At 38.4% G+C, this 20,499-nt stretch overlaps 1 protein-coding gene across 1 annotated transcript in view; it reads left to right on the top strand.

Annotated features, from left to right (window-relative positions):
• LOC101172102 (attractin-like protein 1) overlaps positions 1-20,499 on the top strand; it is a gene marked incomplete in the record, with an annotated part of 241,418 nt that overhangs the window by 106,571 nt on the left and 114,348 nt on the right. Inside the window, 1 exon segment of the mRNA XM_023963706.1 lies at positions 14,951-15,012. Within this exon segment, the coding sequence (XP_023819474.1) occupies positions 14,951-15,012 (62 nt within the window).

Here is a 20,499-nt window from a genome sequence, read left to right as displayed (position 1 = left end):
TCCCCTCAAGATTTCAGAATTTTCAGCTGTCTGATGACCTTTGATTTAAAAATACCTGGATAGACCATTGAACTGGATTATTATGTTAGAATTTTTAAAGGACACCTCAATGCATTCGGATACATAATAAATTAAATTATTGTGGAAAAAGTTTAATATCGTGCTCATTATATTGTGGGCAGCAGTGGTGCAGTGGTAGGGCGGTCGACCCATGATCGTAAGGCTGCAGGTTCAATTCCCGCCTTGCACGCCCATGAGTCGAAGTGTCCTTGGGCAAGACATTGAACCCCACCTTTCCTCTGGTGGTAGGCGGGCACCTGTTTGGCAGCAGAGCGGCCACCAGTGTATGAATGTGTGTGTGTGACTGGGTGAATGGGTCTGTGACTATAAAAGAGCTTTGACCTTAGGTAGAAAAGCACTATACAAGTATACGCCATCTATGCCATTTTATATTCAAAAACCAAAAAAAGACATTTTATGTTGAATCAGTAAACATTGGTAAAATATTTCAAGCCTTTTGTTTCTTATGTTGTCAATCATTATGGCCAATGTTTACTAAAAATACAAAATTACTGAGCTCACAAAAATTGTAATTTCTTCCTTAAGCCTGTCAAGAGTCAAGATTGCATAGAGGGTGGACATGCAGTATATTCCAGTAAAGAAACACAACATGAAATAGTCCAAATCTCTGTTATTATTGTATTTAGCATTCTATGATACTGAGACTTAATAAGTCATGAGTGTTATGAAACTGTGTCTAATTATAAAATTAGAATTTACTGACTCAATCTACAAACATTACAAAACTTCACCCGGTTTCGTCCTAAAAAAAGACATTGTGTAACTCAGCAGTCCGTCTGCTTCTAATTTGACCATCTCTGTTTGCAATTTAGCTGGAACAAAAAGCCTGAACAAGCAAGAGCCGCAATCATTTTTTAAATCAGCTACACTTATGCCTTTGAGAGCCACTAAATGAAAACAAACACCAGGAAAAATATCCACAGTCAGTCTTGCAAATGCAAATTAAATTTTCGTTGTGTTTTTATGGCAAACTGTGATTTTTCTTGTTCACTCTAACCAGTCCTCATCCCTTCTACATTCCTCCATGCATCACAGGATGCAGCCAAGCTCATTAAAAGCTTTGGTCAAAGGTAGAGAGCCATTTTGTTGCAGGGGAACTAGTCACTGCTCTGATTTGATTTTCTGCTCAGTCACTTATTTATCCTCTGTGCCGAGCATCATTGAATCGGATGCCTTTGCTAATCAAATATCTGGCAAAACGCCCTATGCGATCAGGTCATTTAGAGTGTCCTTTTATTGGATTAAAACCGAAGTTAGCCCAAGCTCACATGTGTATGAGCAACATCAGATCTATCTGAGGCAGGATCGTGTGTCATATGGTGAAAGGACGAGAGGGCCTGAGTGCTTTAATAAGTCAGCATCTATCATCAGTGACATCAGAGCAAATGAATCTGTTGATTTCTGAAAAAGTGTCTCCAGGCTATGTAAACAAGTATAAATGCCAATTCCACTTTCAAAATTTTCAGATAGCTACGCAAGTTCCTACAACTGTTTTCAGGCTCTACGGACAAAACGCGCTGCCATTGAAAGCTGGTTTGAAAGTCAAACCGAGTCGAACTCTGACAAGTCAGGGACTTGGTTGTGATTTATTCACGGAAGTGCCAAATGTTTGAAAGTTGATCTTAGAGGGGAAAGTTAAAGTGCCATTAGTTGTCATTCACCAAGATGTATTAATGTTTTCTCCATGTTTGACCAATCTACCGAGGGAGTGGTGAGCTGCACTCAGAAAGCATTTGGTGCTTTAACCCCCCCCCCCAAGAAAACCCCTTAATGATAAGTGCCAAGCAGGGAGGCATGTTGGGTATCATTCAACCTGTGTTTGAACTCACGACCTCCCAGTCACAGGGCGGACACTCTACCACACGGCCACTGAATTGTGGGGTTTGTCCCCAGCTGGAATTATGACACCAAGCCTTTCATATATTGTAATAGAGCTGTGAAAGAAAAAGCCTGGAGCAAAATTTACAAGATTTACCCCGCTTTGACATTTTGTACTAAACCTCTTCCAGCTGTAGGTGGCAGACATGTGCTAATAAACAGTAGAAAAATAAAAAGAAGAAGCCACTCACTGCTTGTCCAGTGTGAACACCATGGGCTAAATGCTCATTCTTGAATGTGCGTCACATGGGTTACACTTAATCTCATTTTGAGACACAAATCAGTATATTGGACTCAGTATATTGTAAGAAAAGTGGTTGTTGGTTCAAGACTTAGCAGCAATTTGTCATTGCATCAAATAAAACATTTTTATTTATCAAGATCCTACTAGAAATGTATCAGAAATCATGTACATGTGACAATGTGACACCAACTATAAAGCATGGTGGTGATATAAATGTAATTTGTATATGGGTTCATTTGCAGTAATTAGGTTTGCTTAATGTAAAGTTAAGACTTTTAAGCGGAAGCTAACCTCTAAAGCTACCTTCACATGCCCTTGGCAACGTACTTTACAGTAGCCACTTCTACTCCTCCTTCTACTGTCAGTTTCAATGTGTCAAAAAATGCACAACGCACTTGCAAAACCAAAGTTTCAGCTCAAATGTGTAAATAATATTCAATTTTTGTATAAGTTGTGGGTAAGAAATGAGACTTACAGCTTTACAGGGCTTTGATTTAAAAACAGATGGGCTTGGAACCAACGGTTCCCGGTGATGGTGGTAATCATTTAGACTCTTAATTGGAAGGCCTGCCCGGAGTCTCTGGAGTTATCTGTAGCTCGATACGGTCCCCCATCCTGGCTGAAAATTCATATTCAAGTTATAAAGAAAATTTATTTCAAAGTACACTTAAAAGTAGTTTAAGTGTAAACCAACATGTTTATTTTTGTATTCGATCTGTTAGCTGTGATGTTAGCTTGCATTGAAAACGACAGATTTAAAATCAGTTTAAAATCAACATAACACCTATCATTTTATCCATACCAACACTATGTAATTGTTTCCCCCCCCCTGGTACTTACAGGTCTTATCTGACCTGGACTGTAAAGCAACTAAATAGAAATGTATCATAAATCATGTACATGTCCTTTTTTGAACTTTTTTATTCTGTAAATAATAATTTGTGCTTTTACAGGATTTATACTTTTATGCTGATAGTGGAAAGGTCTGTAATTTTTCCCTTTTGAAGAAACCCTTGCTTATACACGCTAATATAAAAGGCAGGAGCTCTGAGACAAGGGCAGCCTTTTATTAAAAAAAGGTAACTATCATTAACATCTTACTTGACTTGATTTTTTATTAGATCAACTACAAAATACCTCAAAAAGTAAAAAAAAAAAAAAAAAAAAAAGAAAATTCAAAGTCTAAGCTCCACTTCTTTGGGTTTGGATGTGACTAATCCCCATGACAACAATGTTCTCCGAATGAACTGGTCTTATTCACAGCAGCCTATTTTCCTAGCAGCATTCTGTCAGTGGAGACTAAGCTTCTACGAATCCAACGTTGAATGTGAGCACATTCCAAAGCCTTCACACATTGTGCATTATTAAGAAGCAGTCCCCATTTCACACTTTCAAGACCAGCCGATGGTTACTTCCAGGCAACTTTTTGAACATATTTCTAGTTGGCTCAGCTTAGTGAGGTCGACACGTATTTCTGCAAATATTATTGGTCATAAAAGGAAACATTTTTGGCGCTCTGGTGATGCGGTTGTTTGGATCCAATGGTTTAATGACTATCTAACATGGATTAACAATAACATTAACAGTACGATGTCATTTATTGAGACAAAATAAAAGCCAAAAATAATGTCATAACTTTGTGTCGTCTTGTTTAGAACATGCTAAAGGAGTCACTGAATTATTCAACCAAAAACCTTACAATTTAGTGTAATTTTATCAGTTTAATCATTGATCAATATTTACTATCAGTTGGCTTCAACAGCTATGTATACAGGTGATGAGTAAGTAACAAGTTTTAAGACATTGGAATATTGGAATCCCAATATTCACTTGTTATTGGTCTGTGAAAGTTGACGATACTCAAGACGACAAGCTTGAATTCAGCAATGAGAAGGGCTAAATGGTAGTTTTGGATAAAGAGCTGTATGCAGTTTGTTTCTGTGTTCACTTAGCGCCCGCTAAAAAGGCTAGATTTGAGAGCGCTCTCAACAAGTGAACACATATGGAGCAGCTGGACTCATTTACATAACATGTAGGTGGAGGCTGCTCCTGGCAACTGCCTGAGTTTGGTCATTAAGTCCTCATAAATATGCAAATGCTTAGGAAGCCTGCACTAAAAGCACCTCTCTATTCATTTGTTAACATGTGTATGCAGCCTCTGCATGCTCTAAAGGTTCCCAAAACATCCAACATGGAAGGACTCCCATGCCTCTGCTCGTTTAAGGCCCGTTAAGGTCTGTGCTCACTTTAATGGGTGAGAGCAGGAAACTTTGTTTTATTTAATTTATTTGTTTGTATTTGATTTTAATTGAATTACATGTAGTATGGTAACAAACGGTATAAATTAAACACAATGTTTATTATTCAATTCTGGATTGTTGTAAACTCAGAGGTCTTTGTGGTGTGTAGCTCTGCCATGAAAACCACAAGACTGCTGAGTTAGTGGAATCCTGCTTATCCTCCGTGGCATCACTGGGACCAAGTTCTGCTATTATTTGACGCTTTTTATTCAAAGCAAAAAATATATACTTATATCCCATTTGTGTTTGCGTATTTAGTAAAGTTTTATGTGAAACCAATATAAGTTTAGAATTTTTTACCATACATTTTGCAGAAACATAACACAAGAGTCGTCGGTTCAATCTGAAGGGATTAGTACTGCTTTTCTGCTTTGTTCGTGCTTTTACTCCACCTCAGCTGTCCTCTATTGCTTCTGTTTTGTAGCTCTTGCGCTCTGTGCTTCCTTTTATTTTTCTTTTGGCTGCTCTCTTTTTCTTTTCACTTCTTTTTATTGATTAGCCAAGCTCTTTGTTTCTTTGTGCGCTTTAACAAGCAACTCTTGGTTCAGGGTTAGGGAAATAAAAGGCAGCCCTTTGCTGTCACAGCTCCTAAGCTTGTCCCTGGAGGGCTACCGTAGGCCTTCCATAATGACTGTACTGGAGAAACAGAATCCTTGGAGTCCTCTTTACATCACTCCTGTTCCTCACATCTTTTATTTCTGTCTCTTTCTCCCCTGGGGTAATTGCAGTTCAGGCTCCAAGGAAAAAAAAAAAAATTCCCTGAACAGTCGGTTGACCTCTGATCTCAAAACAATTACACTGCACTGTTCTTGTTGTTGCTGAGGTGCACAGGTTATTCCAGCATTTAGTTGTGGGAGTTTTATTTCTTTCTTTATTGTTTTATTTTATTTTTAGGCCAATTCATTGATGTATAATCTCCAATTTCACAAATTATCTCATTCCAGCTATTTAGCTACTTACAAGGTTTATTAAATTTGTTGCGTTCATACGTTGGGTTTCTTGGGTTTTTTTTCATCTGTAAAAGTCACCAAAACATTTCTGTAAGTTCTTAATAAAATCTATATTTTTTGGGGTTTTTTTGTGTAAATTGAGTGGTATCTCAGAAAAGCATTGGTGCACCAAATCTCATGATAAATGAGCACTAATTTACTCTTGCTGTTCGCCATTCATCACCAGTGAACCTGCTTTTTTCAAGCTCCGTAAACTTTTTTCATTCCCAGAATCTTTACTTTTATTTTTACAATGTCCAGTTAGTGTTGGCAGTGGTTCCAGTTCAAAAAAGTAAACAATGCAAATATAAAAAGTCTGTCAAATCAGTACGATTTTTATAAATGATAAAGTATGCCATGTTAAAGTTCTGAATTAGCTCGGTCTTTCCTAATGCATGTGGTTGGGTTACCTGGATGGAGTTTAATGTGTTCAGTGTATAAGTAGATTTTTCTTTTGGGTTTGTGGCTTAATCACATGCACCCCTATAGGAGTTGGCCCATGTGTGTTCTGCAGGACTTCGGGTCGTTCTGGCCCGTAGAGGATTGTAGACTGAAGTAGCTCCATCTTAGGAGGAGCGCCGGGGTTTCTCGGAGTTCCCTAAAGGGCTCATGTGTCCACCTTAGGGGACGTCATGAAAATGAAACATACCATTGTCATGTGTGCGGTAAGTGTTTCATGAAGTAAAGTAGTGTAAGTTACACGCATTTGTGACCGGTGATGCTGGTGTATGGTTCCCCATGACGCAGCGCTCCAGTCATTGGTATGGTCCCCGCACTGGCTCCTTACTGATCACATATAAATGCTGCAAGCATTAGCTGTTCAGGTGATACATAAAAATGCCCAGACAAACTACACTCTGATTGTCTAATTTCCCAATTTCTAATAGCCAGGTTGTACGCAATGAATGCGCAATTTAAAGGGACGTTATCCATACGTCACTACCAAATCCAAGTGCCTAATTAGTCTAAGTTCAACTTTAAATTTTGACGTGCTTTTATTGGATGTGCGTATTGGACATATAGCTATCTTAAAAATGTGCATAGCTATCCTATGCGTAAACGTGAGAGTTATGAAAGCGGAATTCATAAGGGCAGTTGTGACCTTAATATGCACTGTGGAATAACCTGGTGGTGTGACTCTGCAGGGATGTTTGAATAAAAAAATATAATATTGATCATAAGTATGTTTAATGACTACAGTTGCTGTAAATAAAAATGATGGCTGTTGGCTGGAGTTGGACTGTGACTGGGAAGTGTGCTAGCGAGACATTTGAGAAGTGTCAGTTTGAGTAAAAGCATTACAGATAAGACTTTGTAAGCTCTGCAAAATCATAACTTTAATTAATAACACTTGCATTTGTTTTAAGTAAGTACATACACTTGAATTAAAGTTTTAGTGTTCTCATAATAACTCGTAATATTGTCTTGGGGTAATGACGTAAGCTGCTGCACTGAAAACCTGGATGCAAAGCCAGCCTCTTTTCTCCCTCCTGATGCCTGTATTAATGGAGAGTCCCACTGGACCAGAATCAGCTTTCCTGCACTTTTTTTTTTCCTCTGTCAGGCCATTTTACCTGCTGAACAAATGCTGGTAAGCTCATTCTGCCCCCTTTCTTTCTTTCCCCACCCAAGTAGTCTCAGAGGATCCAAAGACAAAGAGGCAGTCTCTCTAACTATTAGAGCTTTTTAAAAGTATCCCCATGCTGAACTTGGGATATTAAATATGTGCTTTTGGGGGTATTTCAGATCTCCACATGAGTATTTTTTTATCATTTATAGCCCCATAGTGCATGCAGCTTTAGAGCATCTTTAACAGTTTATACTTTTAAATGAATTTTATGAAAAAACCTTATAAGATCTTAAAGTCCTTTTAACTCTAAAAGGAAAGGAAGCTTATAGGCCAAGGGCATCATAAAAATACTGACTTTCAGCTTTAATGACATAAAGTGCAGCAGAATAAAAAAAAGCTAAACAATTGAAATAAAGTTTAGGGTTATGGTACTTGGCACACAAACAGCAAAAACAAGCACTTTACAGTAACACTCTTATTCAATGTGGAATTAAGTGTTGTGCTGTATGCCCTAGGACTCGTTAAAACATAGGCAGGTAAGGTGGAAACCAAACCTGCGATCTTCTGATCAAAGATTTACCCATCCACCTGTGAACCACACAAATCTTACAAAACTACAAGATTTGCCTTTGCTCATTTGTAAATTGATGACTTGTTTGCCCAAGGTTCTCTTGTCAAAGCTTTGCAGATGTTAATAACGCCCAAATGAACACACTGTTCAACAATTACATCTGTTTGACAAAGTTGCCATAAGAAAGCTTCTCTTTTGATAAAGAACATTTCAATTAATTTTTGAAAATCAGCTTCACAGGGGTGACTTTTTTCATGCTGGAAAAATAAACAGTGTATCATCACAAAATGTGACATGGTGGTGATGTAGATGTGATTTGTATATGGGTAATTTGCAGTAATTAGGTTTGCTTAATGTAAAGTTAAGACTTTAAGCTGAAGCTAACCTCTAAAGGCCCGTTCACACCTGGACGAATTTCGCCGGCGATTTTCGCCGACGTTTAACGCCTCGTGACTAAACAAAGGGCTCCAATGAGAGTGTGCACACCGACGCGAAAAAACGCCACGCGTCAAAGCGTCAAAAAAAAAAACCCGCCTCGGGTTCGTTAATTTTTTTTCGACGCGTCGCGTCGAAATCTACTCGACCAATGAGAATGGCGCTTTTGCTCACGTGTCTGGAGCTTCTGAAGTTACAGTAAAACACAACTTGGGGGCGCACAAACACAAAACTGCCTTGCTGAGCACACATACCAGCGAAGAAGATAGACGCCAAGTAGCGTCTACACTGCCGCGAAGAAATAATGACGGACATTCTAAAATATCCCTGAACCAAGCACCAGTTGGAGCTACTGGTGCTTGAAATATTCATGTTTTCTTTGTATTATTCTGACAAGCGCGTAAATACTTGCCCTCTTCTTCTGAGTGAAAAGCGACTTTAAGAATCGTAAAGTTGCGCAGCGCCACCTTGTGTACAGGAGTATTTCTGTTTACATTAAGCGCCATCTAATGTCAGGGAATGAAATTGCATGTTCGCTCGGCTCATCGTCAGCGAAAATCGCCTGGGTGTGAACACAAAAAACGTAGCGAAAAACGCTGGCGAATAACGCCTGGCGAATATTCGTCCCGGTGTGTACGGGCTTTAAAGCTATGTTCACATTCCCTCAGCAACGCACGTTACAGTAGCCACTTCTATTGAAATGTCTATGCAAACCCACGTAAATGTGCGTTTTGGGCTTTTATATTTAAAACTCTCGCATCCACGCGTACTGTATATCTTCAATTAGTAGCCGGTCACTAACAGATGCTGGTCTCCAATACACGCTGGGTCTAACATGTGTTCATTAATTTAGACACCAGTCTCTAATAGAGGCTGGGCTCATGAAGACCTATTATTGAACCAATTAAACTTTGACCAATCAGGGACTTGAATTTGGTAGTGACATAAGGATCATATCTTTTTTTCAATTCACCAAAGTTCCAAAATATATCAAGGAGGAGAAATAAGTGTGCTCTGCACTTGATATGTCTTTCACATATCAGAATAGAGCTTTGAAATAGAAAACCTGGAGCAAGATTTGCAAGATTTACACCACTTCCACATTTCACACCAAGCCTCTTTCAACTGTAGGTGGTGGACATGCGCTAGTAAACTTTTGAAAAAGAAAAAGCCCTCCCTGCCTGTCCAATGTGAACACTATTGACTAAATGTGTGTTCAAGAACCTCCATTTAGTGCGGCCCTGAACACATGTCACATGCCCGGTGTGTCCATAGCTTTAGAGCTATAGCTTACCTCTAAGATGGATCACAAACTGGACAATTATCATATACATGCTAGCAAGTCTTCCACACATGGGTTAATGTTTAATATTGCTTACAAACGTCCGTAATTTATTCTGAGCTCATTAAGAAAAAGAAAAAAACTGTTTCTTAAAATCAGTGTTGTCTCATGGAATATAATTTATATTATATATATATATATATATATATATATATATATATATATATTTTTTTTTTTTAATTTACCACATGGTGCTGCATATACCTGTGTCACATGCAGTACAAAGTTTGGTTTAGGAGTTTGCAAGGGAACAGCGGAATAAATGAGGATTTAGAGCATGTCATTGTGTCCAAATGGCATCAAATGATGTCTGTTCTTTTAGATTGATATTCACATCCATCTTAGTTTATTTTATTTAAAAAACTGCAATTACTGGACAACAGTGACCCATTTTTAGCAAACTTTTCAGAGCCAGAATAACAGAAGGTGAACATATGCATTACTCCCACTGGTCTGAATATCATTTTGCACACTGATCTGTATTTAATGCAAAGAGACCTTAATAACAGCCAGTGTTGCATGTGACAGAATGAGACTGAAACTTTCTCATGTGCCTCAGTATTTGCCTAGTTTGGCAGCACATTAATTTGATGAAATATACAGTCATAAATCATCCCGTGTGCTCCTGATTTGATGACATGGCAGGGATATTGATCAGGTTATTAATTTATGCAGCCACATCAGCATTCTTTCTATTCAAGCCTTTCCTCCTGCTTTGGCAGCAGATGTTCTGCTGGGTTCAGTCTGCAATTTTGAATTCTTGTTTTAGTTCAGGAAAATAACTTGTTTTTGTTGAAAACATTGTCTTGAACTCTAAAGTCATAAGAGGTCTTTTAATGTTAGCATTAGTGTGCTCTTGATTGTTAGGGTTGTTAAGACTGATAAAGCAACCATCAAAATGTTGACCTTGCTCAGTAGCACCAGAAAAAAAATGGATATTAGTATTCAGTCATTCAAAAGCATATATATGAGATGCTGGATAGGGTTTATTTACAAGAAACACTGACACACTGAAAATACCATTCTGTGGAAGCAATTGCAAAACTCATTAAAAAAAGGGAATTCAATAAGGCCAAAAAGGATTTTAGTTTTTCTACTGGGGTTTTAAAGTTAAAAGGAAATATAGCTACACCAAGTAAAAAATTCGAAAGCTACATTCAAACCGCCCTTGGCAACCTGCGATGAAGCAATTGCTTCCAATTGTCCATGTAAATGCGCATAAATGCATGTTCTGGGCATCTCTTGGGTTCCCACGTAGCTACAAACAGTTATAAACTATTTTTTGGCTCTACATACAAAATGCGTAGCCATTAAAAGTTGACGCATTGAATTTTATATTCGGTCGAACTTTGACCAATCAGGGATTCAGATATGGTAGTGACGCACGGATGGCGCCCCTTTTATTTCACAGAAGTGACAACCGTTTGAACATTGATCATGAAGGAGGAATGAATAATTGTGGTTTGTGCCCCTGCCGTAATTCTATGACACCAAGTCTTTCATACTGAGTATCAGAACAGAGCTGTGAAAGAAAAAGCTGGGAGCAAGATTTGCAGCGCTTCAACATTTTGCACCAAGCCTCCTCCAGCTGTTGGTGGCGGACTAGTATCAGGTAGCGATAGTCCAGTGTGAATGCTCTATTCTAAACGAGCATCACATGCCCGGTGTGAGCATAGCATTAGTAATTAGCATAATTCCTGAGATTTGCACCCTTTCGACAAATGCACCAGCCTCTAAGGCAGCAGACATTCAGTAGTAAACAGTAGAAGAAGAACAAGAAGTAGTCCCTCCCTGTTTGTCCAGTGTGAACACCGTGGGCCAAACACTCATTTAAGTTTGAGTTTAAGAACACATTCCACATCCACTGTGTGAAGCTTAAGACTCAGACTTCTTACTCCAGACCTCCTCCCAGTCTCTCATCATCTGGCATTCACACTTAAGTTAGGAGGAATTTAAGAGAAGGATGAATGAAAGCAACAGTTAGAACCTTCAGTTTAGTCCCTATTTTAATTTTACTTACAACCCAATTCTGAATGCAGTTAATAGCGACTGTCGTTCAATTCCAATAATGTTAATTTTCACTTTTTGACTTTGTCTCTGACTCATGATTTTTATCTATGCATTATGAGCTGGTGAATAATTTATGCAGCACCAGAACTATTTTTAGCACCTTTTAATGCCAGTCAGCACCATTGACACCACAAAAACCTGACCACAACTGCTTTGGACTCTCATCTTTCGACCTTCATCACAAGTTATCTAACCTGCAGACCTTGGTTTGTTAAAATAGTGTGTCTTCAGTGGTGTCCAGCACCACTAATGCACTTCCATTCCTCTTAACCTTCTATACTGACCTTAACTATAGGAGATACTAAAATCCTCTGACAACCCAACAATTTTTGGGCTTAAATAACAGATAAGATTGAGTACAGAAGATTGGTGGAGCCATTTGGAGAGTGGTATTAGGGGACTATGGTTCACGAAAAAGACCTAATCCGATTATCTTTTGATAAATTTTAAAAGCATTCCCAGGGGTCTTTTAACTATGAAATATGTCGTAAAAAAAAAAAAAAAAAACTTGTTTTCTAGGACATAGTTTCTGCAAAGTGGCAGTAGTTCATTAGAAATTCACTTCTGAGTAGTGGGCACAACGGTTGGTGCTGAGCAACCTGCTGAGCAATCTCATTCCCCCTTTCCCATCACTGGTTCCAAAATTGTGAGCAATTATTGTACCAGATACCAACTTTGGCGAAGAAAACGAAGACATACTGTACATGGATAATGCAAATTTAAGAAAAAAATGCAAATTTAATGCAACGTTTATTTATATTTTGTATGAATTCGTTGAAATAAATAAATTGGATAAAAATTTTCATTTTTCAGGTACATGCCATAAATGTTTTCAGATCTTCATTTTTGTCCCCAATCCCTTTAGTCACAGCCAAAAAGGAGGGTTCAAGACTCTGATAGTAATCAGTTTTTAAATAAAGGCCTGGGCTTATAATGTAAATGTACTCAACACGGTGGAAATTCCAACTACGCAAAAGAAAGGCTGTGTGAGAAAGATATTAAGAACTCCGGAGAACATTTAAAAAGAAAATAGAAACTTCCTGGCAAATGCATTTGGCCCTTTCTCCAACAGCCTGAGTTTTGTCAGATACAACCAGAGGCAGTGCATTAGGTACGGCACTGTACCAAACACTACTTTATGTTATATCTTTATAATAACTTTCAATGATGACAAATGCAAGAAAGATTAGGAAACACACTTTAGATTGAAAGAAATGGCTCCATGTTGAAGGTTATTTACAGAAACAGACTGGACTCTTACTTTCCTTGTTTTTCTTCCACTCAAAGTAAAGTGCTTTGTTATTAGTTTACGGAAAACAAAAGTTTTTTTACTTCACCTGGCAGATGATGTTGTGTGTATGTCAAGAGAAGTTGCAGTATGACCAACGTTAATGTGCTGATGTTGAATGAGTTCTGGATTCGATTAAGAAGGAAAAACTTTCTGCAAAACTTTAGATTGTGACTGCAACTGTATGTCAGTGAGAGCTCACTTGTTTAGTAGATTAAGGTTGTATTCAGACTGGACACATTTTGGTTAGCTTAAAGTGAAGCAGAAATTGTTTTCTCTGATAATCCAGAACAAATTTTCAGTCTGAATGCACCCACACGGACCCTGGTCCGGCACCAGGAACCGCTCTCGGACCCATCTTTCGAGGGGGTTTTGCTTTGTATCCAATCAGACTGAGCTCCAGTTCACTCTAAGTTTCTTCAGTCTGAAAAGGCTCCATGCTCGGAGCAGAACAACTGAACCAAAACAGCCACCTTAGCCAGGCTTTACGTAAACAGAGTAAAGGAGCATCATTGAGACACAGCAACTGACCGAAATTTGGTCAGATTAATTCAGGCTCACTAAATAAAACTTTTAACATAATACAAATTGCTTCTCACGCTGTTTTACCGACAGTTTATACGCTTTATACACTCAGCAGTGTACTTTTTTAGCCGTTGCTTCTTCAGTAACCGTCTTGCACAACGTGAGATAAGAAGAGCAGTACCTGACGTTGATACTGTTGGGTTAAAAAAACCTGCAACATCAGAAAAACAGCATAAGGAAAGAAAGACAACAGACCAAAGGTACCTTTTTACGAGGAGAATAAACAGAGATCATACCCAGCAACAACCTCTCTCTGCTCTGGCGCATAATCTCTCGCCTCCTCTTTTATTAAGTTTGTTGGGTTTCCCTAAGTTACACATGTGCTGAGCTCTAAGGAGGGGAAACGGATAAAATGCAGCTGCAGCGCAATCAGAAAGCATGAATTGCAACATGTCCGTCTTTTCACAGTCTTCCCACATCATCTCTGGAACTGCAAAGTCTTTTCTCACGGATAAACTAACACAGAGCGTCCTTCGATTCCGGTCTTCACACAGATAACACAGTTCTCATGCTGATGCTGGGAAGACGCTAAGAAAGGTGGTCTCCTCCCAAGAGTTTCACCTTCACCTTTGAAACAAACTTGGACACAGACACTTTTGCATGCATGATTATATTATCTATATAGCTAAGTAATGCGTATAAGCAAATATGAGATAACTCATCTATATTATTCCAACAGTTACAGACGTTCAAAATCTAAAGTTTAAATCAGTAAACTATCCCGACAAGGACTGCAAAGCGTAGACCTTCCATAATTTGTGCTTCTCGTTGCTTTGCCCCACCCTCTTAATACCTAGCCAATGACTGAAGAGATCTTTAGGCATGTGCTTTTGTTTACAAGATTTGGTTCAAAGAGATATACAGTTGAAAGGCAGTCTAATACACGGAAACAATCAAAACATTCACAGTAACATGGCAAGCTAACATTTGTACAGTAATTAATTAGAAATTCTCCAAAGGATGCAAATTAAAACGCACAATTTAATATCTGTTTGATCTGATTTTACATGTCAAGGAAGGAATTTGTAGAGATTCACTGGCAACATGGTGACGTGATCCAGTAGTCCAACAAGGTGCCTGAGTCAACATGTGTCACCTTTGAGGCTCTGGACACCACAGAGCTGCTATCTTCACACTAACATGATGGTGGACGAGGTGGACTCAGTGGAGCTGCAGCATCCAGCTGTTTGCTGCAGTTCAATTGAGCAAATTCCTGCAGGAATACAAGAAAACATGCACCACAAGAAGCCTTTATGTCACAGACTAATAACAGCTTGCCATACACTGGCTTTCACTGTGCTTTCTGTGTTTGTGTCAGGAAGAAAATATCAACAAGTTAGCGAAAAGTTTTTTTTGTTTTTTTTTTTTTGTCAACCATCTTCAAAATGAAAAATACATAAATGAAACTGGGGCATTCTGTTGGTGATGTGATTGATAGCGGTTTGTTTTGACAGATTCTTGAATGTTATTGGAACAGCATAATTTTCTTTCCCAAATGATTTCCTGTGTTTATTCTATTTTTTTGTACAATGGTCAGATGTATTTATTTCCTTGTATTATTACTCATCTTAAGTTCTTTTCCTTTTCTTTTTAACAGATTGCTTTCTCTCAGCACAACAGCATCATGGATCTGGTCCAGTTCTTTGTAACATTTTTCAGGTAAAACATAATTCATGTTTGCATTACATCCTGCATGTTTTTGAACTTTTCTTCTTCAGTTTGCTGTGACTTTTTGGTTGTTATTCAAACTGAACTCTGAGTTACTGTAGACCATGTCAGCCAGAAGCATGAAGCTTAACCTTCAACATCCGTGGTAACTGAATAACTAAATGGCGAAAGAAGGCATAGGTACGTGCTTGCAATGAAAAATAGGGTAGAATTAATTTAAATTCAGCAAAAATGTTTAAGGTCAAAATGAGACAAAATGACATTTTAAAAGAAATGACATCTTAGTTGCTTTAACCACACAATTTCTTGCACGTCAAAATAAGAATGTTGCTTTCTGAACAAGAAAATATTTGCAAGGATGAGCAGTAATGAGCAGCTTTTTAGCAGTCTAACAAAAAAATATTGGATAAAAGGTCAGTTTAAGTTTAGTATGACCATCACCACCATGCTTTAATATGCATTTCCAAGTATTTCTTTGTTCAAATCATTGTAAATGGTGAGCAGATGAAATAATGCCATTAGAAAAAGCTTATAGCCGTAATGTAGGTTCCACAAACATCAGCTGGCATCTGGATCAAAGCTGTACGGTTAGCTGGCTCCAATATTGTATCAGTAATGTCAGGCTGAGGTTTTAAGGGGCTGTTAGCTAGTGGGAGAGTGCAAACAGATGGACGATGGGAAATTGGGCTGGGTTTACCCTGTGCCAACAGTCCCAAAAGTTGACTCAAAAGGGAACTTCAAATGACCTCCTACCGCTCTGTAGACATATTGCAGAAACTATGTCCTAGACATGACACATGTTTTTGATTTTGCCTAGAAACAGCATAATCATAAATAAAAGACCACTGGAAATGGTTTTGAAATAGATCAAAAGATGATCGGAATGGGACTTAAAGATCAAATCTTTTTTTCATTATCATGGAATCTATTATTATTTCTAATAATGTTGAAGACCACACCCAGAAGCAGGTTGTCGGCAGGATCTGCAGTTTTAAGCCTTGACCTGGAACACCATGATTGTTTAACCTAAAAGCAGAACTCAGATGTTCTTTTTGTGTTTTTCTTAGCAGTAATGTCTAACAAAGGTTCATTAAAAAAAGGAAGGTTTTCCTTCCATTGAACATCAGGAGCTACACAAGGCCGGCATTTTGTGAACGAGGCCAGTGTTGCTTCAGAGAGGTTACACATTCATGAAGATAGACAGTGAATCTAATGAGAAGCTTTTGGGAAAGAAGTCAGGAATTAAGTCTGTTGTCTTCAGGCAAGATCCTGCCACTCAGCAAAGACACCAAACAAGTGTGTGTTTGTCTCTGCACACGGGTGTCTGTGCGGATGTGGTTTCCTGTTAATGTTTGCATGTATCTCCCTGACTGTTTTCGTGTCTGAGTGTGTGTCACTGTGCAGCCATGTGGGGAAGTGAGCTGTTTCATTGCCTACGGCCGGCTTCCGGACATCCGCGACCTTTAGGCCTGCATATATGGATGATGTCATCATTACGGGACAGTGTCGAGTTTTGCCGGGAGAGTTCTGGTGTGTGTGTTAGTCAGTGCCCTGGTTAGAAGTTTGCTCTCGTTGCAATGCACTAGTTTGAAAAGGTTATGTATGACAAGACTTCTTCCTTTTATGTTATTTATGGTGTTTATTATATAATGTAGAAGAATATTTTTTAAGGTCTGACACATAATTGTAGCTTTGCAATAACTTAAACAAATAAAAGTCAATAAGGACCAAGTACATACATTTCATGGTTAATAGAAAAATGTCAAGCCGACAAACTTACACTTAAACCTTGACTTACAGAATTTAGACACTTTTTACTCAATGGCACATTAACTATTGTGTTGTTGATTGATCAATCTCAGCAGGAAGCTGTTTACTTTTTTTACCAACACATCTGGCTTGATGACTAAGTAAATAAACAGAAAATATCAAACTACTTTTTGTGTTTTATAACACCTTTTTTCTGCCTTTACACACCTTTTTAAAAGTGATTATGATCTGACTTTGTTTCTGCAAACGTTTGATCTCTTTCTGCCACAAACGACCCAAGACCAATGGAGTTGATCAAGTTGTCCAGTGGCCCATAGTGGCAGTGGGGTTAAGGTATGGGCAGGTGTTTGGTATGGATGAAGAACACAGCTACATTTTATTGATGGCACAGATATTCTGTGACGAGATCCTGAGGCCCATGTGGCAGCATGATAATGGACGGTCCCATGTTACCGTGCATCCACACTATAATTTGATGATGAAAAACATCCAAGTTCTTGCATGGCCAGCATATTGGACACATCACCCTTTGAGCATGATTGGGATGCTCTAGATTACCAAATATGGCAGCGTGTTGCAATGACATAGCCATTGAAGAGGAGTCGAACCACATTCCACAGACCACAATCGACAACCTGATCAACTCTATATTGATATTTTTTTTTCAGTGTACAGTATATATACATTAAAAAATAACATTTGCATCGCACATTAAGTCAGTTAAATCTTTCACTGTCCTTACAAGAAACCATTGTTGTTCAAAGTTACAGTCTTACTTGCAAATAACTAGTGATCATTTTGAACAGAAAGCAGGTATTTAAAGGCTGCATCAGTTTATTATTGCTTTACCTCTGTTTTAACGTGCCAATGGCTTTCATCACTTCCAAGTCTTTTGCTGTGATTACATAACGTTTATGCAAAAAAAGAACTACTGCAGACTAGTAACAGATCCTCCTCTTCAGTCTTCCTTGGAGCAGATGTTGACAAAGATGGTCATGAAAACAGTAATGAGTTCTTGGACTCTCGTGAGCCACTTGGTTTTGAGCAGCTTCACTGCCGCTTTCGAAATAGTAAGAGGAAAGCTGATTGCTAATCAGAACAGCAAGAGCTGCAAGTAATTGGACGGAACTGAACTGCGGTGTCACCAATTAGCATTTGAGGCTGTGGAGAGCACTGATATAAATGCAACATAATTTTGTCCAATTTTTCAGATTCTTTTTTTTTCTATTTCTTGCATTAGTAAGTGAGAGTACGGATCAACTGTGGATGAGAGCAGGAAGATAAAGAAAGAAAAGACTTTCAGCAGCAAATCCTAATTTTGCTCAGTATTTGTAAGACAATAATATTGGCCTCAGGCAATTCTATTCTGCTTAAAATGATAGCCTTGTACAGCAACACACTAAAACTGTAATTGCAATGAAAGTAAGCTGCTGGATGAGATTGGGAATGTTTGATCCTACAGAATTTTACCTCTGAGCTTTTGTCTTATTGGCTTATATATATATATAAAAAACGCCCCTCTCACCCTCCGCGGGTGGTTTCTCCTCCAAGCTCGGGTCCTCTACCAGAGGCCTGGGAGCTTGAAGGTCCTGCGCAGTATCTTAGCTGTTCCTAGCACTGCGCTTTTCTGGACTGAGAGGTCTGAGGTCTTTCCAGGTATCTGTTGTAGCCACTCCTCCAGCTTGGGGGTTACTGCCCCGAGTGCTCCAATTACCACAGGCACCACTGTCACCTTCACTTTCCAGGCTATATATATATATATATATATATATATATATATATATATATATATATATATATATATATATATATATATATATATATATATATATATTTATATGTATATTTATATGTATATATATATATATATATATTTATATGTTTTATGTGACATTCATTTTTAGGGTTCTTCGTGGAGACAGTGTCTGTCTTTGCGCGTAAACAAAGATTAATGAAAATAATGAGCCATTAATTTACTTCACCAAATTGTTTCTAAGGGACACAATGGCTTAATCACAAAAATTAATTGGTAAATCATGAACAGGAGCTGACACTTTCCAATGTCACTGTGGTGGCCTTGCCATAGAAAAGGTGGACATTTTCATAGTGTCATTAAGATACTCATCGTTGTGTATAATGTTAAGATGTCAATGGACATTATGTTGCCTCCCATGACAATTTCTTAACCTTACTGTTAGAAACATGCGCCGCCGGCTGCATTGGCCACTGGGGCCATCATAGCAAGAAGGCCTCAGTTCAAGTCCTGGCTGGGGGACCTGAAACAGAGTGACCGATGGGGGACCTTTGTAGAATTTGCATGTTCTCCCGTGCATGTGTGGGTTTCTCCGGGACTCCGGCTTCCTCCCACCGTCCAAAAACATATTTCATATAATGTAATTTGTTACTCTAAATTGTCCCTTGATGTGAATGTGAGTGTGTATAGGTGTGTGATTTGTGGCCCTGCGACATTCTGGCGACCTGTCCAGGGTGTCTCCTGCCTTTGCCCGTAAGTGGCCGGGTCAGGCACCAGCATCCCTGTGATCCTGAAAGGAACAAAAAGGGGTTTAGAAAATGAATGAATTAACTGTTAGAAAACCATTAAATATATAATTTTAAGCTTACCTGTTTTTATTTTTTAATTTTTCCTAACTAAAGTAAAAGATAATATGAATGTACTATGGAAACTTCCCTAATTAAATTTAGTGAATTTAACCTAGACTATTGGAAGCAGCTTTCAAAAAAGAGCAAATTTCCATTGACCCCATCATAAAAAGTCCTGGTTTACACCTAAATTACTCCTCTGTCAGGGTTGGTTTCTGAAAAGATCTTGATGCTTATTACTTTCTTTTTCTAGACCGTATGTCCATTTAAATAAGCTTCTTTGTTCCGTTTGATATCAAATTTTTCTCATAATTAGGGGTTGTGGGTTGTTCGGTAGATTGGTAGACACAAAGGGAGCTTCACACTTTTTCTTTCTCCTGCCCAATAGATTTATTTGGAGCATTGTTGACTTTGGAGGAGTAACTTCCGATGGTTCTGTTCTTTTCCCACCTTCTTTTTTGCCATGCAGAATCCAAAGGGTGAAGTCAGAGATGTTTATGATTGAATCACAGACATACTGTATATCTGGAAATATATATAAGTTCAGGGTATTCTTGGACTACGTACGGGCTGATGTAAAATTACTCAACTGTAAACTATGTCTACAAAAGTGGCTTTTATTCAATTAAGGTCACAAAGTGATGCTACAATAGTATTAGCAGTATTATTGTTTACTAAAGTAAAGTGCAGAAGATGAAATGAATAACGGAGAAAGGCAATGTTTCATAGATTGAAGAAAAGGTGCAGTTTTAATGTTATACGAAGAAAACTTGCTGCCTCTGGAAGGTCCTTGCAGTCTAAGCTGATTTGCTGCTTGGGCAGCTGAAGAGCTGTTCTCCCAGTGTGTTCTAGCAGCACCTCGGATAGCTTATTGATTTTTGTTTGCCCTGCTTGTTGGCATTTAGATGTTTGATTGCTCTCTGTTGTTTGTTTGTGTGTGCAGGGGTTCATATGAATCCTCATTTTCTAGTTTTGTGTTTGTAAACTCAAAGCAAACTACTAAGACATTATGATCTACACACACTCACAACTATGGCTGTTTCACCAGTTCGATGGCTCCTGCCTACGGATGGATGCTCTTAAAGCCAAAACTATCAAGAGACTCAG

Source organism: Oryzias latipes, chromosome 15, assembly GCF_002234675.1.
Source record: "Oryzias latipes chromosome 15, ASM223467v1".
NCBI lineage: Eukaryota > Metazoa > Chordata > Actinopteri > Beloniformes > Adrianichthyidae > Oryzias > Oryzias latipes.
This window is presented reverse-complemented; position numbering and strand designations above follow the sequence as displayed.